Source organism: Mustela erminea, chromosome 7 (genome assembly GCF_009829155.1).
Source record: "Mustela erminea isolate mMusErm1 chromosome 7, mMusErm1.Pri, whole genome shotgun sequence".
Classification (NCBI taxonomy): Eukaryota; Metazoa; Chordata; class Mammalia; order Carnivora; family Mustelidae; genus Mustela; species Mustela erminea.
Genome location: NC_045620.1, coordinates 12079058 through 12105040, shown reverse-complemented (window position 1 = coordinate 12105040; position 25983 = coordinate 12079058). Strand labels below are relative to the sequence as shown.

Sequence of the window (25983 nt, the reverse complement as noted above, 5' to 3'; positions counted from 1 at the left end):
CACAGCTTCGCTCTGCCTGTTTTGGAACTTCACATACATGGAATGACCACGGGTGATGGTGACAGGTATGTCGGTTGCTTCCTGTTTGGCACGGCCGTGACTGTCTTTGCGTGTGTCTTATGAAGAACACATGTGCACATCTCTACAGGGGATCGACCTAGGGGCTGAACTGTTGAGTTACAAGGGATGCACGTGATTGCCTTTCCCGGAGAATGCCAAGATGTTTCCCAAAGGAGTTGCACCATTTCTCCCCGTCCCTGGTAGAGTAGCAACGTTCCAGTGGCTCCCCATCCTCTGTAGCTAATTTCCGTATTGGCCATTCTGGTGGGCACAGAGTAGTGGCTCATTAAACATTCCATTTGCATGTCCCTGGTGAGTAACGAGGCTGAGCACCTTTTCATGTTTACTGGCCATTTAGTCCTGTGGGCCATGGGCTTTTGTGAAAGGACTGCCTCTAGAGCATTTTTCTGTTGGGTTATCTTTTTCTTAATGTTTTCTAGCAAGAGTTAGCAAATGTTTTCTGAAGAGGGCCACATAGAGAGTAAACATTTTCAGTTTGAGGGGCTCCGTGTCTCTGTGTTAACTACTCCACTCTGCCCTTGATGCAGGAAAGCATCCACGGACAACACCAAAACAAATGGGCATGCCGTGTACCAATACATCTTTACTTATAAAAAGGGACAGAGTGCCAAATTTGGCTTCTAGAACTTCTTGATACATTCTGGATGTGAATCCCCTGTCAGTTATATGGATCGCAAAGATCCCTAATCCCTAGCTGACTTTTTACACTCGTCACAGTGTCTTTTGATGAGCAGTTCTCAATTTTAACATAATCTGATGAATCCATTTCTCCTTTAGAATGGCACTTTCTGTCCTACTTAAGAAATCTTTGCTTACCGCCAGATTGTGAAGATAGTCTCCTATGCCTTCTCCTAGAAACCTGATGGCTTTACCCCACACATTTAAATCTATGATCCATCCGAAGTTGGCTTTTTATGCATTGTATAAGCTGATAGTCAAGACTCATTTTCCCCCATGGGATACCAAATGAACCAAGCATCATTTATTGAACTGCACTGGCACCTCTGTTGAAATTCAAATGATCACTTTCATGGGGGTCTACTGCTGAACTAGTTCTTCTAGTCCACTAAACTCTTTGGTTTGACACTAATACGACGTTGTCTTAATCACTTCAGCTGCGAGTAAGCCGGGCTTCCAGAAGCACGAGGTCCCCAGCTTTGCCCTTTTTCAAAACGGTGGAGGCCATGTTCGTGTTTCCAGGTAAATTTTACAACCACTGACACATACGTACACGAAAACTCCCTCCTGGAGTTCTTATTGGAATGACACTGAAGTTCTGGCCAAAGTTTGGGGACAGAATGGAAAGGACTTGCCGAAGAAGTGGGTGTGGGGTGAGGCAGGTCAGCATCAAGGTCAACCAAAGTGCCCTTTACTCCGAATGAGGAAGACTCAGAGGAAAATGTCTGGGACAGGAGCTGTGAGGAAAATGAAGAGTCTAGCTTGAGGCCCGACTGAAGTCTGAGTGGGGTGCGAGAGCCCCCAGAGGAAGACAGAGAGGGGCAATTCTTCTCCTTTCCACACATGTGCCAGGCCTTATTCTAACCAATTTCCATGTTGTATCGTACTTCATCTATAAGAACTATCCTTTTGGATAGGAACTACTTTTATCCCCATTGAACAGACAGGAAAACAGAGACACAAAAAGCTGATGTAACTTGCCCAAGGCCGCTTGGCCAGTGAGTGGCAGGGTCTCAGTGTCCCTAAGTACTGCGACCTCTAAGACACAAACAAGCACTCGAGGTATTAGAGACGGAGCTTGTCATGGGTTCTCTTCTTGGGGGCCTCGGTTTCCCATTCCAAAGAATGGGGAGGTGGGCTCCTAGAACACTCCTTCCGCTTCTGATATCCAAGGAGCCTCTACTTTCAAATTGGGCCAGAAACACTCTGAGTCAGAGACCTTCCCTGACCCGTGTGCCGGATGGGCGGTGCCCCGCGTGACCCAGGCAAAGACAAACCAGTCGGCAGACACCTAGCAGTGACAGGCATTTCCTGTGACCACATCAGTCAGGCCGGCAGCCCCATCCACCCTTGCCCAATCCCTCTGGGATGTCCCGTCTTGGAACCCGGCCCCCTGGCTCCCCATCCCGAGACGAGTACACTGGCCACCAGCCACGTTCCCTCAGGAGACAGATGTGCCCTTTCCCTCCAGCCGGCCTGGCTCACGCACAGAACTGGCATGGAGAACGGCCTTCAAAGAGCTCACGGCAGCCCCAGGGCCAGCCCCAGAAGGCCCACATGGAATCTAGCAGCGGCAGCATCCCCGGCCGCTACTGCTCCAACAGGTGCGACCACATTGACGGAGGAAGGGCCAGCGGCCGACAGATGAGCAAAGCCAGCCGGAGCTGGAGCCACTCACACACGCCTGAAGGGACATTCTGTTTTCTACAGCCCCTGGTGTTCTGAGAAAAGTGCCTGCTTCAGACAGCTCCGGGCGGCTGGCAGTGGGGGGCAGAGGACTCCCAGGATGTGCCCAGCGAGAACAGGCAGGGAGCAAGGAGGAAGGAAAAATGGGATGTTCGTGGGAAGGGGGGGCGGCCAGAGGGGACACGAGACAGACGCAGAGAGACCTAACAGAATGGGCAGGAATAAAGCATCAAATAAGGAAGACGGGAGAAGAAGGAGGCCAAGGCCTTCAACCAGAAGGACCAAACCCAGAACAGGGAAGAAGGGCAGAGGCGGGAAGGGGCCCGTGGCTGAAGCGCCTACTGCGTGCCTGGGACTGCACCTGTGCGTGAACAGGAACCCAACACGGACGGAGGCAGGTTAGCAGCAAGGGGACAGCAGCTAACCCTGACTTTGTGAGCTTTAACTACGTACCGGGCGCGCCTAACACCTCTGCTCCCCACAATCGCTCTGAGAGGCATATGATCACCTGATTCTGCACAGAAGGGCACGGAGGAAAGAAAGGCAAAGTCAGAGCTAGAGAAGTGCGACCAGGGACTGAACTGTAAGGAGCTTGGCTATTCATCAAACTCTACAGTAAGAAGGGGTTTATCACCCCTCTTCTACAGAAGAGAAAACTGAGGCTCAGAGAGGTCAGGCTGGAAGAGAAAGAAAAGCTCCCCCCAGACACGCAAGGAACGCCATCATTCATCTCGTGAAAAGGTTCCTCACGACAACCTGAAGAGGCCAGCAGAAACAGAGAAGGAAAAGGAGGCTCAGGGACAGTAAGTGACGTGCCGGGAGCCCAGAGGAAGGTGGAGGCAATGCTGACAGCAGGCGCCAGGGTCTGGACCTCCCCTCAGCCTTAGCTTTTCCTAGATAAAGGAGTAAAGAAGTCTCTGGAAAGTCACTGTTTCAGCCCTAAAATAAGGTAACAGGAAAGAAGATTCAAAAGGGCTTCTTCAGAAAACTGAAAAGACAGGGATCTCTCAGTCCACTACCCACGCAGCCACACCAGCCAGAGAGCCATCCAGCCGGCCACCCAGCCAGCCACTCGTTCCCCTACGCCTCTGTCTCCCAAGTATCCCTCTCTCCAACCACCCCCCCACCCATCCAGCCACGTGGTCATTCAATACCCAACCCTCCATCCCAGAATCCAGTCACCCCAACAACCACCAATCAACCAACCATCTATCCATCCATCCACCCAACTGATCTTCTATCTACTATTTTATGACCATTTTATGACCATCCCTCCCCCAACCCATTCATTTAAATATCATACATGAAGGCCCCAACTCACCATTACATCTGAACACACCTCTGCCAGCTCATCGCGTCTTCATCTACTTCTCCAACTACCAAACACTCAGACATTGGCCCAATTTTCTGTCCATGCCTCCATCCAGCCGTCTCCTACACCCCCAACCACCCACCCACTTGCTCCTTCGTCTACTCACTCGTACATCGGCAAATCGGTTCACACATCCATCCATAATCGTCCCCGCCCCTTTCCATCCACCATCCACTCACCCTCCGAGCCCCGCCGATGCACCCATGCCTCCTCCCATCTGCCCACACATCCCAACATGCACACTCACAATCAGGCACGTGTCTGGACGTGTCTACCACCCGCCCACCTATCCATCCACTTCCTTGACTCTACAAACTAGGAAGTTCCAGGGAAAAATACAAAGGTGACAAAGATACTATCCTTTCCCCCAAAAAGCTTAACATGAGAGAGCCCTGCGCCCTTCAGTTCCCCACCTTTGGATCTTAGAATCAGAGGATGTTAGTGTCACAAAGAATCCCCAAATTTCTATGACCGTCTAGATCCACACTGTCCAATACAGCCACTGTGGCTGCTGAGAACTTAAAACGGGGCTAGTATGACGTGAGATGTGCTGAAAATGTAAGATAGGCACCAGATTTTGAAGACTTCGCGTACAAAGAAAACGCAAAATACCTTCCTAATGATTTTCAAAAATCGATAGTACACTGGTTGTTGACATTAAATAACATTTACAGATACACTGGAAAAAATAAAATACATTATTGAAATTCACGTTGACTGTTTCTTTTTGATTTTTTTTAATGTGGCTGCTAGAAAATGTTAAATAACATGTGAGGCTCGCATTATATTTCTATTAGGCAGTGCTGATCCCCTGAGCCCCTCAACTCAGAAGAGAAAAGGGAGGCCAAGAGAGGGAAGTGACAAGCCTAAGGTGTCACTGTGAGAGACAGTCAAGGTCCCGCGGAATCCCTGCCTCCAGGCCCACCTGGGCAGCCCCAGCCCCAGCAACTCACCTGGATTTCCGCTTGCAGTAGACAAGGAGGTTGTCAAAGAGGAAGAAGGCCCTCTCCTGGATGTTGCCCGCGGAGATTTTTAACAAAGTCCCTTGCAGGAGGAGCTGGGTGCAGATGTCTGTGAGGTTGGAGCCCTGGGAGAGTGACAAGGGGAGAGGGAATGAGTTGGCAAATCCAGGAGAGCACTCGGGGATATCCCCTTCCTTCCCAGACCCAGAACCTACCACTGCCTCACTTGCCCCCTAAAACCTAAACGCGCCACTGCAGGAAATCTGTCAGCAGACAGAAAAATCCCAACAATCTCATCAGTGGCTTCTGCCCACTGAGCACACCGGAACCATGCCGGGAGGAGCACAAGGGGAAGCCCATGTCATAGAAGAGAAAGCTGGGCTCGGGGAGGGGAAATGACCCACCCAGCCCAAGCTGGCATCCGGTTTTATTTTGGTTCGGTTCTTGCTTGGGATTTGGGGTTTTTCATGTTTGTTTTGTTTTTGCCTACCCTTCCTCATTTATGTCTTGACTTGTGAAGGTATCACCACTAATAGAATGCCACTTCCATAAGCACAGGAAGCGTTATGGAGCATGATCAAGCATTTGCCACGGTCTCCCCAGCCCCTGTCACCCTCTACGGGCACACAGCAGGTGCTCGGTAAATGCCTGTAGAGCAGGAGATAAACACAGTGTGCACACCATCAGGGCAGGATTCTTGGAGCAGCTCCTCTAGCTACAGCCATGAACACAGATGGAAACAGTTCTCAAACTCCAGGGGGCCATCCGTGTTAAGTGACGGGGGCGGCCAGGATGCTCGCCAGCCGTGGAGTTATCTGAACCTCGGTGATGTTCCCACTGAGGGGGTCAGGAAAGGCTCCAGGGGGACCCGACCGCACAGGTCTGTCTGGAGCTCAAGGAGGACCAAGGTGGGGCGCAGAGCTCTCCAAGTGCTACAGGAGAGGAGGCTGGAAACACAGCGAGGAGGGCCCTGGATGCCAGCAGGGCAGGCTCCTCCCCTGTGGCGGGAGCAGAGTTCAGCTGGCTCTCAGCCGTCCAACCAGAGACTCCATTTCCCAGCATCCCTTGTGCCCGTGTGGTCACGTGATTGACACATGGCCCATGCACCCCATTTCTACACTATTTCCTTGAAAGAAAACAGTTTCCTCTCCTCTCCCTCCCTTCCCTCTTGTCACAGGCTGGACGCCAGCCGGAGTGGTGGCATACATTGTAGCAGACAGTGGAGCAAGAAGCTTGAAGGAACCTGGGGCTGGAAGGAGCTGTCACGCCCTCCCCGCCAGCCTGTTCTGCTACTAAGAAATCAACTTCTCCCTCATTTATGCCATCCTCTCTCTTTTTAGCAGCCAACCATGTAATTGAAGCCACACATCAGGATTAGCACCGAGCCCAGCAACAGGCGGACAATGGAGTACCTCTGACACTTAGGCCCCAGGGACACTACACAAAAGAGGGGTTCAGGGAAGCTCGTTTGACCTGCAGAAGACAGAGGAGGAAGAATGACACGTGAAATGAACTTGAGAGAGGGAGGGAGAAGTGTGCACAGAGTCGCCTTCCCCAAACATGAGACACCCAGAACCAAAGAGGAGTCAATACCCCAATGACGGATGCTGACTCAGTTATTTCTGAGACCCAGGAAGGGGAACTGGTTCTAGAAATGCAGAAATCGGGCTTTCTGCTAACTGCCCACTGCAGTCTCCCCTGTTTCAGGCTGTGTCCCCTGAATACAGCAAACTCATTACCCAAAAATGCCAGAGATGCCTCTGGGGCCCAGCTGGGGTCCTGGGAAACCCGCTTTTTGTGGTCAAGGGCTAGCAGCCTCAGGCAGGAGCGTGCGCCCGTTAACAGAAATCATAGCATAGACGCCCATATGCTGCGGCCAGGGACCAGACTCCACACACAGCCACCAGCCAGGGAGTGAGCCCGCTGCACCAGGGCTCAGGGCTTTTGTGGCAAGGAGCCCATGGACCCCCAGTATCTTCGCCAGCAGGGTGAGCGTGACTCTTGGGGTGATGAGGCTCTAACTATGGCCCATGGGCCGGCTCGGGGCAGAAGCCATTCAGCAGTGCCTAGAGGCTGCCTGCTTCCCCACCTGGTCCCCTCACCTCACTCATGCCCACTGCTCCAGTCTGCTAGCCTCCAAAGGGGGACTTTAGCCACTTATACGTGGATCTGGCACCTGGCCTGGCTACAGGGCCCCAAACCCTGACGTCACGTTGGACTACACCTGACCTGTCAATGTCCAGGGACCACAGAGATCAGTGAACCCAGCCTGGGAAACTGCCCCTCCAGCCTTAGCCAAAGACCACCTAGCAAATACACGTGAACTGCCAAGGACATGGCAGGGGGATGTCCCGTCCGCCCCAGCCCTGCTGAGAAGCCCAGCTGGCTCGGTCTCCCTAGAATCCGTGAACCTGGGTCCGGGGTAATCTAGGATCAGACACACAGGGAAGAGGCTGAGCACCATGGTGTCCACCAGCCAGGGCTAGAGACTGGCGGACAGCGCAGACTCCCTCGAACTGGAGCATTAACATGGAGAGGGGACAGGAAAAGCTGACCACACGCCCCCACGGTTCTAAGTATTTTACACCAATCCAGCTCATCTTTACAACGGCTCTCATTTTACAGACAAAGAAACTGAAGCACAGAGCAGAGCAGTGACTTGTTCAAGGTCACACAGCTGGTCAGTAAGCGAGCTGGGATGTGAACCCAGACAGGATGGCGTCCCTCTCCCACCCGGGGGCAGGGAAGAGATAGCTGCCCCTTAGAAGGTAACCTGACAGGGACGCTGGGTGACTCAGTTGGTTAAGCGGCTGCCTTCAGCTCAGGTCATGATCCCAGGGTCCTGGGATCGAGTCCCACATCGGGCTCCTTGCTCGGCAGGGAGCCTGCTTCTCCCTCTGCCTCTGCCTGCCATTCTGTCTGCCTGTGCTCACTCTCTCTCTCTCTGATAAATAAATAAAATCTTTAAAAAAAAAAAAATTTAAAAAAAAAAAGAAGAAGAAGGTAACCTGACAACCTGAAGGGCTTTTTAATGAGACAACTGGTCTAGAGCAGGGGTCTCCAAAGGGGAAGAGACCACAGCCCCCTGGAGCACAAGGCGTCCCAGGAAGGGTAGAAGGGCCTATGACAACTTCTCTCTCTCTGTCTCTCTCTCTCTCTCTCTCTCTCTCTCTCTTTTTTTAATAACAATTTTATGCTTCCTCGCTCCTGTTTCCTTCTGTCCCCTCGTGGGTGTGGGCAACTGACAATCTCTCAAACCAGCATTTCCAGAGCCAGTGAGACGAGTATGTCCCATTTCGTTCTTATTAAGAACATGTATTTTTTTTTATTACTGTGAGTTTCACACAGAAGTCTGTGGAGCTTGCTTCCTGAGTGTCCCTCTGCAGGAGGGTCAGCCCACACTGGGCATGAGCTGTAAAAAAAAAAAAAAGTAAGAGTGAAACCCTGCTCCGCGGCCACAGCTCCTCTCAGAGTTTATAGAGCATTTACTCCAAGCCAGGGAGGCAGCCTGTTTCCGAGCGCTGAGCATGCGTTCCCTCCAGAATCCTCAAGGGACCCAAGAAGGAGGGCTGCGATTACCCAGACTTTTCAGATGGGGAAACTGAGGATGAAGAACCCCTCCCCGCAAAGGGAGCTGGCTCCTTCACTCACTTCCGAGGTATTGCGACATCCTGCTATTTCCTCCCCCTCGATAAAGTGGATTTATGGCCCCACTTATCTGGTTTTAAGTAAACCAGTCTCCCGACTAAAAAGGACAAGCGGCTTAGGAAGGATGGGGGCGGGGGAAGAGGCAGCAATCGGAGATCAGACTCCTGATGCAAGCCCAAGCCCACAGCCACTAAGCAGCCAAGGAAGAGACCCTCCCTCCTCCCACAATGAGTCCCCTGCCAGCCATATTCCAAGAGCTAGAGATGGCACCATCTAAACAGAGCGACGAGAGGTCAGATGGCAAGATCAGTAATTACCAGGAAGATTATCAGAAGCAAGGATCTGTAACCACCGCCATTCACCACAAACTACATGCAACTCACACTGTCCCCCAAGGTTGTAACTACAGAACAGGAGACACTACAAGTAGCTTCACTGTCACCCAGGATTGTTTCCAGCTATGACACATTATTTTTACAACTCGCCTTAAGGATCAAACTGCATTTAAAAACCTTTCTCCAGGGGTACCTGGCTGGCTCAGAGGAGCGTGTGACTCTTGATCTCGGAGCTGTGAGTTTAAGCCCCACATGGGGAGTAGAGAGGACTTCAGTAAATACACTTTCAGAAGAAAACTTTCTACTGCAGAGAAAACCATTTTACTTTTTCCAACAAGCATTCATACTCCAGTTTTCACTTTATCCTCAGAATGACACCAGGCCAGGGGCACCTGGGTGGCTCCGTCGGTGAAGCGTCTGCCTTCGGCTCAGGTCATGATCTCAGGATCCTGGGATGGAGTCCCACATGGGGCTCCTTGCTCAGCAGAGAGCCTACTTCTCCCTCTGCCGCTCCCCCTGCTTGTGCATTCTTTCTCTCTCTGACAAATAAATAAAATAAAATCTTAAAAAAAAAAAAAAAAAAAGAATAGCTTTAGGAGATACCTTCAAGAGATTTTATTACTCAGATTAGACAACCAAGGCAAATGGAGGCCAAGAGAGCGGGACAAACTTGCCTGAGGCAGGGCCGACTGTCAGTTACAGGGCTGGACCTCCAGACCAAGTCACTGTGCCTCAGTTTCCTCAGCTGTCCAATGGGGATCATAAGAGCACCCATCCCTTTGTCCTGGAGACATGTAACAGGGGCTCAATCATTGCCAGCAATTCTTATTCTGGCACAGTGTACCTCCTACAGCACCCAGGACAGTGACCGAAATCAGGGTCACTCTCCAACTGTAGGTTTTTCAGGGTCTAAAAGGGCCCCCCAAAGATCCTTAGTTCTTATTTCCCGAGGCTCTTCCCAGAAGTAGGCATCTAGAAAACACTTCTGCTTCAGCTGCCAAAGGGCTTGCTCAATCCTCTTCTCCACAGGGGCCCATGGGAGAGATTTCTTTCTCAGCTGGCTTCCAGGAAACTCTGTGTCTCCCAGAAGAACTGCTCTGTCTTCCTTTTTTGAAAATAAATATTGAGTAACTTATGTCTCCCGCTCTCCTCACTTTGGCTGCCAGGAAGCTCAAAGCCCAAACAGGCTTAAACACATCCTTCATTCTGTTTGCTCTTTAGGTAAGCATGGCTGAAAGTGGCCGTGCGACCCACTGGTCAGTGAGATGAAAGGGGAAGTCTTCAGGGTTTCTGGGTAAGGTTTTCCTCCACTGAGGAGAAGAGCTCCCTCGCATGCCCTGGCCACGCCTCTGTCTCCCGCTATTCTGGAACACAAAGTGATGCCTGGAGCTCCTGCTCTCATGGGACCAGGCTGGGGAGGCCAAGAGGACCTCAAGAGACAAAGGGGAAGCTCTGACATCCTGGGGCTGACATGAGTCCTGAGACAACACACCCTAACCAACACACCTGACATTCAGCAATTTGCAGTCACAGGAAACAGAAACCAAGCTACATGTATTTTAAGTAGAAAGAAATAAGGGGTTTACTTAATTATCGGATGGTCTAGGAGAGCCCGAAATCCAAACCAGGGCTCCCAGAAAACCACCAACACTGTCTACCTGGCCTACCCCCCTACAGAGCCACTGCCTCGGCCCCATCTGGGAAAAGAAAGAGTCACACACACGGGCCCGAGTGGATACGCCAGGAAAACACGACCCAGGCCACATCCAGGCCCGAGACAGCCGCTGCAGGTCATCTGCAGGTCAGCTGCAGAGCCATCCCCTGCCTGCGCGACCCATGCCATCAACAACAAGCAAATGTCCCGTGTCCCTGAACACCCAGGAAGCTGGAGCCCGGCCCCTCTGCTGATGCTACCGCAGAGAGCCAAACACGACCATGCTATGCTCTATATCCACTCCATCGGCCAAATCCCCAGCAGCTGGACCTGATTTTGGTCAATCACATCCCAAACCTGAACTACAGGAGGGACCGAGAAATGCGGCTCTCCATTCCCCAGCTTCGGCAGGACGGGAAGGCCCCGCGGGAAGAGGATGGGTATGTGGCCAGCGCTAACCCACACTACCCGCCTCCCCACTGCAAGCAGCTCCCCCCGCCCCCGCAACAGCCAGACTCTCAATCTCTGCAGTGAGACGGAGTCACGTTCAGGATTCCGGAACACCGGGAAGAAAAGTGGAAATCCCAAAAGTAGCAAGCGCCAGAAAACCCAAAGGCAGATGATTCAGAGAGTAATCTAGGAGTCTTTCATCTTTGCTTTTGATCTCCCGTTCCAGCTGCACTGACTCTGATATTGATTTTTTTTTTATTTATTCAGATTTCCCCATTTCCTTCCACAGATTTGTAGGAAATCTCTGATAATCTAAGGAAGGAGGTTTAAACGCATGCACCATGAAAAGATTTCAAGAATCCCAGAGCCCCGTAAGCATGATGATAGTAATGTAATATCAACCCCTAGCATTTATTGAGTACCTACTGTGTGCCAGGAAGAGAGGAAACAGGAGGTTCAGAGAAGTTAAGACATCTGCCTTGAATCACCCAGCAAGGGAGCATCAGAGCCAGAATTCTGTCCTGGCCCAGACCCATAAGCACTACGGGGGACCTTGGCGCCAAAAGCACTGGGGCCTATGGACACCAGGCAGGTGAGACAACACGTGAAAGAGAGAGACGGAAGGAACGGGAGGTGCCGGGGACTGAGGAACACCGGAAGCTCTCGTGGCTGTGGGCATGGAAAGTAAGGGCCCAGAGCTACTGATTTTTCTAAAGAAACTTGGAACTCTAGACTTTCATGTGGATTCCACTGCAAAATAACTAAATTTTTTTTTTTTTTTCAAATGCCCTGGAGGCCGAACCAAACGCACCATGCAGGCTGAAGCCTGGGACCCAGACCGCAGCGCAGAGCTGCAGTCGCGCACGCCCGGGACCCCGCTCCTCCCGCCCCGCCGCACCTCCCAGCCCTCGATGTGAGACTGCAGCTGCTCCAGTGCCTCCAGCTTCTCCATCTGCCGCTTGGTCTCGTTGATGTTGGAGCACACGGTCTTCATGGCCTGCAGGGCGCTCTGGACCGCAGGGTGGTCCGGGTGTTTGCCAGGGGTCCTCTTGGCCAGCTCCTAGGGGACCGGGGAGGACAGGAATGAGAGAGGTCCACTCTGAGGGCCCCAGACACGGCATCCAGGTCACCTGGCCCCACACCAGATCTCAGCTCTGCTCTGTACAGACAGGGTGTTCTGGCAGGTGGGGGCGGGGGGGAGCGTCACGGACTCAGTCACTCATTCGCTCACTCATTCATTCAGTAAATGTCCCTAAGCACCTTCTTCATGGTAGAGCAGTATTCTAGGGCCTGGAGACAAATCTGTATATGAAACAGAGAAAAATTCCTCACCTGGTGGATATTACACTCTTGTAAAGGAGATGGGCCAAAATAAAGAAAAATCAGGTGCACAGTACAATGTCAGACAGTGATAAATACTATGAAAACAAATCAGAGTGACAGACTAGAAGGTTTTGGGAAGGGAGCTGTTATTTTATTTTATTTTATTTTATTTTATTTTATTTTATTTTATTTTAAAGAGAGAGCACAAGCCAGAGGATGGGCAGAGGGAGAAGCAGCCTCCCCACTGAGGGGAAAGTCCAAGGTGGTGCTCGATCCCAGGACCCCAAGATCATGACCTAAGCTGAAGGCAGACGCTTCATCCTGAGCCGCCCAGGGGCCCCGGGAGGGGCTCTTTCAAATGGGGAGGTCAGGGAGGCCTCTTGGAGGAGGTGACATTTAAACAGAGACTCTGGGTAAAGCAGGGGAGGGAGTTCTGCAAAAATGTTGGGGAAGACTGTGCCAGGCAGAGCGCAGAGCAAATGCAAAGGACCTGATGTGGAAGCGTTGATGGGCTAGAAGGAGGACAGCAAGGAGACAGTGCGACTGGAGGGGAGTAAATGAGAAAGACAAAAAGGAAGACAGAGACAGGACAGACATCAGGAGGTCAGAGAGGAGGTCACAGATACAGAGCCCAACCAAGTGCAGTCTTTTCATTGGGAGAGCAGGTGTAAAAACACCCACCTCACAGGGACCAGGACAGACCCTGTCAACTGGCTATTCCCGGTGGGCCCGATTCCATGGCCCTCCACCCCCCTGCCACCTCCCACCCCCGCCACAAGGGCAGGCCTGAACCGTGCTGAAGGCCAGGTTCGTCATCAGAGGGCATCAGCCACACGCTACATGAGAGAGAGAGAGAGAGAAGAGGGAGACGCTGGCAGGACCTCCAGATGCAGGGAAGATTTTCCAGCCGAATCACTCAATGGACAGTGCCGTGCCGGCAGAGACAGGCCTCCTTAACCATCTGACCTAGACGTGCCCGACGGTTCCAGTATCTTCCCCACCTCTCTGCTCCCTTGAAAATCACAGACATGGCGCTCTGATGGGTCATACCTGGGTGCCAGGGCTGGCTCTGCCCTCTGTAGACGAGTGACCTTGGGCCAGTCGCCCTCCATGCTGAAAAGCACTGACAAGGAGAGCCACTGTGAGGAGGAGGAGGGCCACGGGGAGAAGGAGGAGGGCCGCCAGAAGGAGGAGGAGGGGCGGTAGCAGTTACAGCCCACTCGGCCTTTACTCTGTGCTGACGAGGTAGGGTCCGTTATCATCCACTTTAACAGTGACGGAGATTAAGGCAGAAGAGCCAAGGCCCCCAGAAAGTAAATGGAGGCACAGCTGGATGTGAGCCTGACCGTCTGGTTCTGTTCACGGGCACGGTGAATCCGATCCTCCAGGAAAAGGGCCTCTGCAGTTCAACTACGGACCTGGTAAGCACCCGGTCTACGCCAGCCATCCTCAGTCTGTCGTCTGACAACACGTGCTGGCTGGGACAGCCGCCAGCGCGTTGTTCAGAGCACTCGGAGCAGAAAACCAACTCTAGCACGTCCCCTCTCCATTCATGTCATTTCTGTCCCCGCCTGGAAACCAACAGCCTCTTTTCTGGAGGACGCGTCCTAATGGTCCCGGAGACCAGACGTTCTGCGATGTCAGGCCCCTGAGGGTTCACTGAGCACCTGCTATGTTCTGGGGACACAGCAAAGGGGAAGCAAGGAAGGGGGAGACGGAGCCCTCTCTCCGACAAAGGAGGCATTCCCACAGAGGAAGGGGAAGGAGACTGTGACCTGAAGAGTTGAAAAAAAACCAGAGGTGAGAGCAGGTGCCCCATCCTGCAGGAGCGTCCGAGGCCACCGCTGTTCTCCACACAGGAAAGAGCCTGAGCTGGCGCTGGGTGTCAGAGCAGCTGTGGGCAAGGTGTCAGCGCTCAGCCCGAGAGGCAGGAGGGAGGGTGGGCACTGCGGCCAGGGCCACAGTGAGAACGCTGCCTTCCTGTGCCTTCACAGCAAGCTGGTGACAATCAGTGCCAGATCCCTGGTAGATAAGGAGCTCATTTCATAACAGCGGAGTCAGAGAAGAACTCCAGAGGCATGACCCAAAGTATTCAGTGGAAATGGCAAACCATGTGAAGGGGCAAATCTCAACACGAACCCACCCCCGCTCCCCTGGTCCAGCCAGCTGCCACCGGGACCCCTGAAGTCAACTCCCTGGACCCCACCCCCACCCCCCACTCCTAATCCATTCTCTACACACAGCCAGAGGGATCCTGTCAGAATGAGGTGAGACCCTGTCCCTCCCCTGCTTAGAACGCTCCTGAGGCACTTACAACACTCAGAGAAGACAAACAGCCCACAGTGGCCCACAAGGACCTGCCTAATGTGGCCTCACCACCTCTCTGGCCTCACTCACCCACTCCCTCAGATCATCTTCTGGCCACCTCACTGTTCCTCAGATATACTCCTGCCACAGGGCCTTTGCACTGGCCCTTCCCTCTATCTAGCAGACTCTTCCCCCAGGTATTCGTAGGCCCCCTTCCTCACCTCCTCCAGGTGTTTGCTCAAATGTCACCCTCTTAGTCCCTCATTCTGGCCCTTACCAACCCTCTTGGTCTGAGATATTTTCCCCACAGAACCCTTGCTAGCTCTGCAAGTATATTCATTTCCTATCCATCCCTCTGCTGTCTCCCCCAGCAGAATGCCAGTCCCCCAGAGGCAAGGCTCTGGGCCATTTTGTTCACTTTTTATCTCCAGAACCTGGGACCATGCCTTACACATAACAGTTACTCGACAAGCCTTGATGAGTAAATAAAACGGCCTCCCAAACGCCTGACCCTGTGGCACCGACCATAACTCTGCTGGAGGGACTCAGGAAGACACACGGGGACTTGCTAAGAAAAGAACATCTCACTACGGGTTGCACTGCTTTCCAGGGCTCCCTCCCCCACCACTCACCATACAGAAAGGCTTTCATGGGCCACCTAACACCCTCTGGAGAGCTCCAAGTTGTCCATGTCCCCACTCCGGGGAACATGCCACTCCCCAGCCATCCCCTTCCACCAAGACTTGATGCCAACACCTCCCCGGTGATGGACCATTGTCCATCCCCCGGGGTGCCACACCCTGCCACACCCGGGTGGCTAGGGAGACAGAGGGAACAACTGATTGGCAAGGTGTCCATACTGAGCGAGGGTGACAGCTCTATCACCCGCAGACAGATGTGAGAAGTGCAAGACACACAGGAGTCCCTGCAGGGCCCCAAGGCTATACCCTGAGCAGCCACTCTGCAGACAGCGCCCCTGCCACAAGCCCACTCAAGCAGCTGTCCCCAGGAGACGGCTTCCAGGACATGCCCTGTTTTACCCCAGCAACGCTTGACAAGTTTTGAACCAAGCTGACATTTGGAAATCAGGTACTATCAGGGACCTGAACGTCCCAATTTCTGGATTTAGGAATGGTGGGTCACACTAGGGTGGCATTTTCCATAGTCATTCAGTGAGTCAATGGGGGGGGGGCACCTACTATGTGCCAGGCTCATTCTAGGTGAATAGCAACAAGCAGAACAGGCCCAGACCTTGGCCCTGGCTGAGCTGACAGCCTAATGAGGATTCAGAAAATCAATCTGTGCACCATGAGTTAGAAAACAGAATGTGACAGTGAAGGAAAAATAAAAACAGGGTTGGGGACAGAGAATGGCAGAGGCACTTGCGCTACAGCTGGGTGGTCAGGCAAGGCCTCTCTGAGGAGGAGACAACTGAGCAACAGAGGCCTGACAATATTAGAGAGTGAGCCTCGGGGTATCTACCGTAATGATGTCCCAGAAGAAGGAGCAAGTGCAAAGGCCCTACACAGGAACATGTTTGTTGTGTTCAGAGAATGGCAAGGGGACAAATGTAGCTGGAAGAAAGCCAGGGGCGTGGGAGAAGAAGCAGGGGAGGTCAGGAAATAAAACATAACTTCAATGTGCAGCACCTTACAGGTGACAATGATGGGGAATCTGGATTTCAATCTGAGTGACAGGGAGCCGCCAGTCTTGAGTCAGGAAGTGACATGAACTGGCTTGGGCTTAGCTGCTGGGTTGAGAAGAGACCGTGGAGGACAAGGACAGAGGCAGGAAGACCCAGCGGGGGCTGTAGCAAGGGCCTGGCAGCAAGATGGAGAGAAGGAGCTAGAAAGTCTAGACTCAAGATAGAACCGAAGCCAGAGCCAACAGGACCTCCTACGAGACTAGATGTAGGCTGAGCCAAAGACAGCTCAAGTTTGGCCTGAGCCATCAGAAAGGAAAGGCCATGTACGGAAATGGGGACAAGGGGGTGACAGGGAGGGAAGCCCGGTCTGGGGAAAGAGGAGAGCCAAGCATTCGGTTTTGGACATGTTAGGCAGGAGATGCCTGTCTGACATCCAAGTGGGGAAGCTGAGTGGGCAGGAGAACAAGCCTGGAGCTTAGGAGACAGGTCCAGGCTGCAGGTCGGACACAAAGACACGGCTTAAAGTCACGGGAGTGTCCACAAGAAGCTGGCACACGGCTGTTCATAGCAGCGTTATTCCTAATAGCCGGAAAATGGAAAGAATCCAAACATTCGTCAAGGAATGAATGGATAAACAAAATGTGGTTCCATACAATGGAATATTATGCAGCCATAAAAAGGAACGAAGCTCTGATCTGGGCCACCATGTGGGTGAACCTGGAAAACTCTGCGCTAAACGAAAGAAACCAGACATTGAAGGTTACATCTTAGATGATCCAGTCTGTGTAGAAGGTCCTGAGCCCCAGGGACAGGAAGTGGATGAGTAACTACCAGGGGACAGGGCAGGAGGGAAAAGCCCGGGGACTCCTGATGGGTCTGGACTTTCTCCTGATGGTGATGACGATATTCTAAAATTATTATGATGAGGGTTGCACAACTTCTGAATACACACACACACACACATATTTTTTTAAAGGCCACAAGGCAGCTGAGTCCACTCTGGGAGCAAGTCTAGAGACAAAAGGCCCCAGAACTAAGCCCTGGGTCCACCTGTGCTTAGAGGCCCAGAAGGTGTGGAGCCAGCAAAGGATACAGCAGGGAAGTGGCCACAGGTGCAGGAAGCAAAGGAGAACAGAGGGGCTAGGGTGGCAGCTGCCCCCTCTGGACAGATGTGCCCATCCAGTTTGCCTCGACCTGCCTCAACGGGCTTCCATTAGGTACCAGGCCCTCGTGGGGCCCCCTCTGCCTGGAGCTGGAAGGGCAGAGGCTATCCCCGGCGCCACTGTGGGTCCTGAGCCACACCATGAGCTGGGGCACAGTGAGTGGCCCGATGAGATCTGTGCATCACCAGGAAACAACCCAAAGGGACAGTGACAGTCAGCCTCCCTTCAGGCACCTGTCATTTGAGCACCAGGGGCATGACCTCAAGCCTGAATCATTTCCCTGGAAACGTCGACGGAAAACTCAACAAAGCCTAAAAATGCCGACTGTCTATCCGGAGCCTGGGCCGGAGGCTGAGATAGAATGTTCTGGCTATTCTTAGGCAATGTTCAAGTTCAGCTTTTTGGGGCCGTTCCCAATGAGGCTTTCATTCCAGCCTCCGCTCTCTTCCCACCCGGGCTCCCTGATCCCGATCGCCTGCTGGATTCGGAGTTCAGCTCAAACAAGGGGGCTCAGAGGGCCACGGGAACATCTGCAGGGCGTCAGAGATGCGGAGGCCAGAGGTGGAGACACTTGAGGGACTGGGCACATGGTATGGTCTTTTAGAATCCTCTGGAAAACGTGACAGGAAGGAGGAACTCAGGAGGCACATAAAGAACTGCCCTCAGTCCCAGCTGTGCTCTGATGCAAATGTTCCAGCTGTGGGTGCCGAAGGCCAGGACACTGAGCGAGCCCATCAGGCAGGGAGCATGGCACGTCCCCAGAGGACTAGAAGGCCCTGCTGGCGGGTCCCCCCGGTGCTATCGGAGCTCCAGATAAACACAGCTGGAGACTGAGGAAACAGAGCGAGTAAACAGCCATTTGGTCAGGAGAGCAAGGCCACAGCCTGGCTTCATCATCGTTTCCTGTGGGCAGTCACTCCCCCTCGGGTTGCCAGCCGGTGCCATTCCTCCCTGTCTGCTCTCCTGGGAATCCAGAGCCCGAGAGTCCCACCAGGCCAAACGGAAGCCCCTGGGCCTAAGCGGGCCTCAGAAATGCCTGAGCCTGCCGTTGTGAGCTTTGAGTCTACACACACACACACACACACACACACACACACAGGTCCGGCTCTGCTGGTTGTTAAAATACGTCATGGAAACTACCACTCCAAGCACCTGTTGAGACCCTGGACTTTTCTGAGAACCAGAAACCAAAGGGTTAACACCTAGGGGGCCTTGGCTGGGCGCTGGGGCTGGAGCTGGCATTTCTACTAATGGGTCAGATGCTCCAGATTTGAAACCCCGGGAAGAAAAGAATGGAGAAGCCACTAAGCCACAAAAAACAAGGCCACCAACCGTCCCAGACCCCCACCTAGAGAATGGAGAGGGTCGGCGTTCCCAAAACCCAAGGGCTTTGGCAGCCTGACTCCCCAAAGTGCTCAACCGGCAGCACGGCCTAGTGGTCAGAAGGCGGGCCTCTAGAATGGGCTCAAATCACGGCTCCCACTACTTCACTGTGAAGAGGCCCCTTCTTCTGTGCCTCAGTCTCTCCAGTGGGGCTAATCACAGAGCCTCCCTCATCACGTCGTTCTCAGAATTAAGGGGGAAATGCTCAACCATCCTAACAGCCCTGTCTGTACCAACACAAACCCTGTACCACAGCTGAGTAACTGAGGCCGGGGAAGGTGACTCGCCTAAGGTCAGGTGGCCAGTAAATGGCAGATCTAGAGTTCAAACTCAAGCTGCCTCTGGCTATAAAGCCTGGCACTAATCCAGGAGTCAACAGACTTTTTCTATAAACAGCCAAATAGTAAATATTTTAGGCTTTGTTGGCTACATCCGGTCTCTGTCACATATTCTTCTTTGTTTTTTGGGTTTTCTTTTCTTTTTAAACAAGGCTTTAAAAAATGTAACCATCATTCTCAGCTCATGTGTTGTACAAAAACAGGCCACGGGCTAGATCTGGCTCACGGGCCACCGCTTTGCCAACCCCCGCCCTAAACCAACACAGAGTACTACCTCTTAAAGGCTGGCAACCGACTTGAGTTTGGAGAACATGCCGAACGGATCAAACAAAGCAGATCTATAGGTCCAATTCAATCCACAGGCTAGCAACTTGCAAGTTCTAGGAGCTTTTCCTGTACCAAGGTAAAGAGCCAGCTACACGCAGCATTTCAAACATTTGAGGGTCAAAGCAACTACGAGAACCACCACAGACGGTCCTCTTGAGATCCCGGGGACAAACAAACAGTAGCAGGCTAGAGGAGAGCCAGAGAGAACTTCGTCCCACCAACGGTGGCTGCACACATTACAGGCCTGTGGTCATGGACAGGGCTGATAGCCCCAGAGAGGGTCTGGTCCAGCTCACAGACTCAAGGGTCACCCACCTTGTCCAGCAGAAAGTCAAGTTCAAGAGTGCCCTAGTAATCCTCCCCACCCACCCCCCCGCCTTCCAGTTCATGGAGCGGATGCATGTGGCCCCATGCATGAGAGACAGGTGCAGGAATGAGGCGCCACCAGCCACATTAATCCCCCAGCGGGGACCCTAAGGAACAGCTGTCAGATGCAAGGCCTTCGGGATGGAGCCAGGGGATGCTTGGGCCAATAAGCCGCCATTTCTAAGCACTGAAAACCCTGGGCAGAGAGCAGCGGCGGTGGCAGAGCCATCCCCCCAGCAGAGGATCTATCTGCCCAGGCACCGACTTGGAAGCTGAGAACTATGACTTCTTGGGCTGCCACACGAGCAGCAAACCTTCCCCCAGTCGGTCCCACCGAGACCAAATCAAAGATAAAGATGGCAGGTGGCTGGTTATTTGCACTGGGCCCAGTCAGCAGCCCCCAGCCTCTTCCACAAACAGCCGGGGCTGTGATGGGGAGGTCCTGTATCCCCCACCCATGGGCCTGTGGCCAACAGGATCATGTGAGGCTTGGAGGTCGGAGCTCACGCCGTAAGTCGGCACCATTTAGAGCTCATCTGCTCAGTGTGATTGGATCACGCAGGGAGCACTTGATCCTGGTATCAGCCCATTAGAACATAACAGCACCCAGTGCACCGCCCTAGACTAGGTCTCAACCGAACAGAGCCCCGCACTGCCCAGTGCCTCGCCTCCGGGGTTAAGTGTGAGTCTAAGCACGTGGGAGATGGGTAAATGGCACAAGCAAAGGCTTCATGTAATTGGTCCAAATTAAACCACGTGACTCGGGCCCAAACTATTCAGAACATCACATTCTTCTGGCCACAGACAGCCAAAGCCTGAGTGACTCTCGGGCCTTGAGTCAGAGCTACTAGAAGAGAGGTTCAAGACTTTCCCGCTGCCCTTGAACCTGACGAGGTGTGCGGCCAGAGGACCCGCAGCCATCTGCTACCATAGACGAATATAAAGCAGAACTGAACCCAAAGAGGCAGGGTCCTGGTAGGCTCCAGCCTGGCCCAAAGCCAGCACGGTCCCTGCACGTCTCAGCCGCTTAACTACCAAGTTTTGCTTTTTGCGTAAGCCAGTCAGAGCTGGGCTTTCAGTTCCTCAAATCCAGGGAAAGGAGTCGGGTGACTGTCTCACCTTGAGAAGGAGCGGGTATTTGCAGATCCTCTGAATCGGAGACAGCAGGTAGCCCTCCAGAGGGATGTCCGTGGTCTTCCGGCCTCCCAGGAGCATGCAGCTCTGCAAAGGGACAGAGGACCTTCATTACAACCCACCAGGGACGGCAGAGGCATTTGGCCACCTTCAAATAAGCAGGGGAAGCACTCTCAAAACACAACTGCAGACCTTAAAGGCAGTTTAGCAACACCGAGAGGAGATGGAAATATGCATCATCTGTCACCCAGCACGAAGCCTAGATCAGGGCCTAGCAAACTGTCCCGCCCACCTCCCCACCTCCTGGGCCAAATCCCACAGCTCTCTGTTGCAGCAAGCAGGGTCTCACTAGAACACGGCCACATCCTTCATTTACGTACCTGCACGTGCTTGCTTCCGAGCAAGTGTGGCACAGATGAGCGGTTTAACAGACAGCCAACACCTGAACTGTCCACCACTATCTGGCTTTTTACAAAAAAGTGTGCTAAGCAATGTCTACAATAGCCAAACTATGGAAAGAACCTAGATGTCCATCAACAGATGAATGGATAAAGAAGATGTGGTATATATATATACACAATGGAATACTATGCAGCCATCAAAAGAAATGAAATCTTGCCATTTGCGACGACATGGATGGAACTAGAGGGTATCATGCTTAGCGAAATAAGTCAAGCGGAGAAAGACAACTATCATATGATCTCCCTGATATGGGGAAGTGGAGATGCAACATGGGGGGTTAAGGGGGTAGGAGAAGAATAAATGAAACAAGATGGGATTGGGAGGGAGACAAACCATAAGTGACTCTTAATCTCACAAAACAAACTGAGGGTTGCTGGGGGGGGGGGGGGGTTGGGAGAAGGAAGGGGGTGGGGTTATGGACATTGGGGAGGGTATGTGCTATGGTGAGTGCTGTGAAGTGTGTAAATCTGGCGATTCACAGACCTGTACCCCTGGGGATAAAAATAAATTATATGTTTATAAAAAATTAAAAATTTAAAAAAAAATAGTGTGCTAAGTCCTGGTCTGTAGGAACTACAGGAACTTCCAGAGACACACACCAGGGGACAGGAACAGGGACATTCAGACCTGCCTCGTGTGGGACAGCACAAAATGGAAAGCAACCTAAACAGCCACCAAATGAAGGATGGAAAAACATGCCTGTTAGGCGAGACGGTGCCACAGTCCATGGTGTGGGAAACGGGGGGTCGGGCACCACACGGAGCAACACAGACTAAAGGATGTGGCTGCTACAAACCCATTCATACAAAGCTTTTAAAAACACACACAACCAAACTAGGCATTGTTTGTGGGGAACACATCTGTCGTCAAATACAAAGACACGGATGGAGGAAAAATAAACCAAATTCTAACAGGGGCTGGTTACCTCTGTAGAGGGAGGGTAACGGGATTTGGAAAGTGAACTGAGTCCTCACCGCCCCCCGCCCTGTGACCTCCTTGCCATCCTGTCCCAGGCTTACTATGTGCCCACGACACACGTGCGTGCTCACATGCACACAGGAAGGAAGAAGGGACGCACTAAGGAAAGAGCAACCTGCCAGCCCACCCCACAGTCCCCGTCCTCCTCCTCAACACCGCGCGGGCAGACTGCTAATGACACAGAAGCTCCCACAGCAAAGAATTCTCATCCCATCACTCGTTCATTCCCTCATTCATTCGTTCTGTGAATATATACTGTGTGCGGACTATGGGCTAGGCACGGTTCCAAGCGCTGGGGCACCTGCCCAACAAGGCAGACACAATCCTTGCTTATGTTCAAGTGAAAGCAAGCCCAGGGAACATATGCCCTGTGACTACCACGTGCCAGGCCCTGTACCTTGTGCTCCACCATGTAAAGTTCATCTTCACGGCCCCAGGATACGAGGGGACATTATCTCCCTCTTCCAGACGGAAAGTGGCACACAGAAGCAAAAGGATGGGTCCGAGACCCAGAGCTACTGTCTTGCAGGGAGCTTGGTGGGCCCTCTCCTTGGAGAAGCAGAACCCCGGGGAGCCCAGGTCCCTGCTCTGGCAGGAGCTGCACGACCCCCGAGCCCCCCACCTCCCCCGGGCACAGAGTGGGTATCCGAGCAGCAGCAGCTGGGAGATGTCAGGCCCCACACCGCTCACACTCAGGCCTTTGTCCTCCGAGCCAGGGCTCGCCACAAGCTGTCCTGGTGATGTCAGCTCTGGGCAGAGAGAGGGGAGCCTGGGGGTAGGGGGGCACTTTCCAAAAGCCCCAAGGACCCGGCAGGGGAAGGGTCTGGCTCTTTGTCCAGGATCAAGGGGTTTTCACGTAAGTGTCAAAGCTGCCAACCACACTTCTCCCCAGACACTCCAAATTCTTGTTTTACTTTGTTTTCATTGGGCCGGGGGTGGGGGGGCGCAAAACGCAAACACACACAGAGCTGTCATTCACTGTTCTAGCAAGATGACGCTCCGGTACGATGGGAAGAACTTTTGGAAATTCTCTCTTTCAATGCTGCTCCTTCACAGGATTGATCACGGGAGCGGTCACACGATGAGTGCATTTAGTGCCTGTCGCTACATCCGCTGTAAGAAAAGCCTTTTGAGAATCTCAGATCCCTTCCACTGCCTAAAGGTTCCTTGCATTATCTGGCTTCTCTCTTCTGATCTCACTTCCTCCCACTTTCCTCTCAGACTCTCCAATCCAACTACCCTGGCTTTCTTGCTATTCATCAAACACTCTCCTACCTCAGGGCCTTGGGACGTACGATTCCTCTCCCTGGAATGATTTCCTCCCAATACTCCTTGCCTCTCTCTCTTACTTTACCAAAGTTTCTGCTTAAATATCACGTAAGACACGGTTCTCCCACCGACCAATCTAAAATAGCAGCCACCACCTTAATTCCCTCCAAACATCCTGCCATCCTTAACTTACTGTATTTCCTTGAAAGGATGTAACACCCCAAGACACGGCAGGTAAGTTTCTCCCACTAAAATGGCTGTTCCATGAGAGCAAGGCCTTTCCTTGCCTCGGTCACTGTCGTACCCCAAGACTTAGCATGAATGAATGAATGAATAAATGAATAAATTACCCCATTTTACAGATAAGAAAACTAAGTCACAGAATGAGGAAGTCCCCATCCTATCTCTCAGCGAGCACACAACATATCTTGACTGGAAAGCCAGATCCCGTCTGTTCCCAACGTTTCAACAGCCCATGGAAGACTTGAGACAGCTCTTCTGTCGGCGGCCAAAAGCCGGAGACACCAGCAAGGAGGGAGGAAGATGACGCATGGGCTGGCACCGCCCGTGTCCTCCCCCTGCCTGATCCAGCCCCGTGGAGCTGCTGCTAGGAAGACGGCAGCTGGGCCCACCCGGAGGACCATAGGAGAGAGAAGAAGGAAGGAAAGAGGAAGTGGGGCCCTTCCCTTCCCACACCCCTGCTCACACCATCCCGGCATTTCCTGCTTCTCAAGACCCAGAGGAGCTCCAGGGGACACCCCCAGGAAGAGGGGCCCTGAGCCAGGAGCCTAGAGCCTGGGCAGCAGGGACTCCCGGACTCGAATCAGCAGGTCAATCACAGAAGCATGGCCGTGCGTGGTCCCGTATTACAGGACTTTATCCTTGCTTTTGGCCCTGACTCTTTGACGAATGTAAGTACAAAACTGAAACGGCGAGGACGCAGGTAAGAGCGGCCAACAGCATCAGTGAACGTGAAGACACTCGAGACCCATCTGCCCTTCCTCAGGTGCTCCCCAGAAATGGACCAAGCAACACGAACGCACTAGTGAAGGAGACACACATTCTGAATCCAAGTTCTGGAAATTCTTTGTTGGAGACTGTGCATGAGGGAGATGTGCAGGTAAGAATTTCATTGTGCAGGGCGGCCCCCTGGGCACATGCCTAACACTCCTTGTGCTGTGTCAGCTGTTCTACTCGTTGTGCTTTATTCTCTATGCTCTGCTGGGAAATAAAACCGAGCTTGCGGGTGGCAGTGTTGGTCTTTGACGGAATGAGCAGGGGATCTAGAAGTGAGAGATCAGGATTCGAACCCATGAGATGCTCGCTTTGGGAAGTCACTCCAAATTTTAGAGTTCTCAAAATCACCTGCTGGCAAGGGCCACGCGATGTCCCCTACTATATTCTTCCACGGCAAGAGAATTTTCATCTGGGCACCCAGATGCATGCCCCAGCCTCCCCTGCAACCGGGTGTAGCTCTGTGGCGAGGTCCTGGACATGAGTAGAAGAGATATGGGCAGCTTCCTGTGTGCCCTTAAAAGGAGAAGGGCAGGCCCTCCTTCTACCCCCTTCCTGCACGCCACTACCCAAATGTGGAAGTCGTGAGAGGTCAACTTAGACCACAGAGGTGAGCGCCCAGCCCAAGCCATGGGCCCCAGACACTAGGGCTCCCACCCCGGCCTCAGGCTGTCTACATCCGCGCTGTTACCACAACAGAGAAATAAACGTGTACCTTGTTTAAACCACTTTTATTTGGGATGTCAGCAGAGCAGACAAATGTGTATTGTAACTCACACACAACATACAGTGGCTGGTAAAACTTCAAGGAAATCACAGATGAGAACCCTTCTACACAAGCGAAGCTCTCTGCAATTGTAGAGAAGCCCGTCAAGGATGTCTGTCTGCCGTCTGGCCTGACCAACGTCTCTTCCCAACTTACACACACAAGTGCAAACCCAGTGTCCTTTAGGGCTCCACACCCTTAGGGCCTGTGGTATGGGTGGAGTTGACTACACCCCCCAGCTCAGCAGTGACCAATCAGAGCAACAACCAAACCCTCCACCTACAGCAATTGGTTCAGGGATAAGGTCTTGAGCCAAGCTGAACCAATGAGCATCAGATCCAGGATTTCTGCTGTTATCTACAGAGAAAGAGGAACTTTCTGATCTCAAAGTTGCTCTGCTCTGAGGTGTAAGAGCAGAGCAGCTGGAAGCGTCACTGGCACCATGTGGGGAAGCCTCCCTGGAAATGGAGCCAAGGCAGAGAAAAGCAGAACCAAGAAACACATCCCTGATGACATATTTGAACACCTAGATTCTGCTGTGCCTGAAGCCCTCTTGGGTCTTAAACTTCCCAGAAAAGGGAACCCATAAAAAAAATTTTGGGGGGTGTCTGAGTGGCTCAGTGGGTTAAGCCTCTGCCTTCG

At 52.7% G+C, this 25983-nt stretch overlaps 1 protein-coding gene across 2 annotated transcripts in view; it reads right to left on the bottom strand.

The window, feature by feature from the left end:
- The window catches only part of PREX1 (phosphatidylinositol-3,4,5-trisphosphate dependent Rac exchange factor 1), a 176228-nt gene that overhangs the window by 64863 nt on the left and 85382 nt on the right, over window positions 1-25983 (bottom strand). The window contains exons 5-7 of one of the 2 annotated variants that reach the window (XM_032350412.1): window positions 20838-20939; window positions 11765-11926; window positions 4771-4904 (exon numbers count right to left, since the gene is read on the bottom strand). In XM_032350412.1, coding sequence (XP_032206303.1) covers window positions 4771-4904; window positions 11765-11926; window positions 20838-20939 — 398 coding nt within the window. The remainder of the gene's footprint in view (window positions 1-4770; window positions 4905-11764; window positions 11927-20837; window positions 20940-25983) is intronic. The other variant, XM_032350413.1, reaches the window with a different exon arrangement.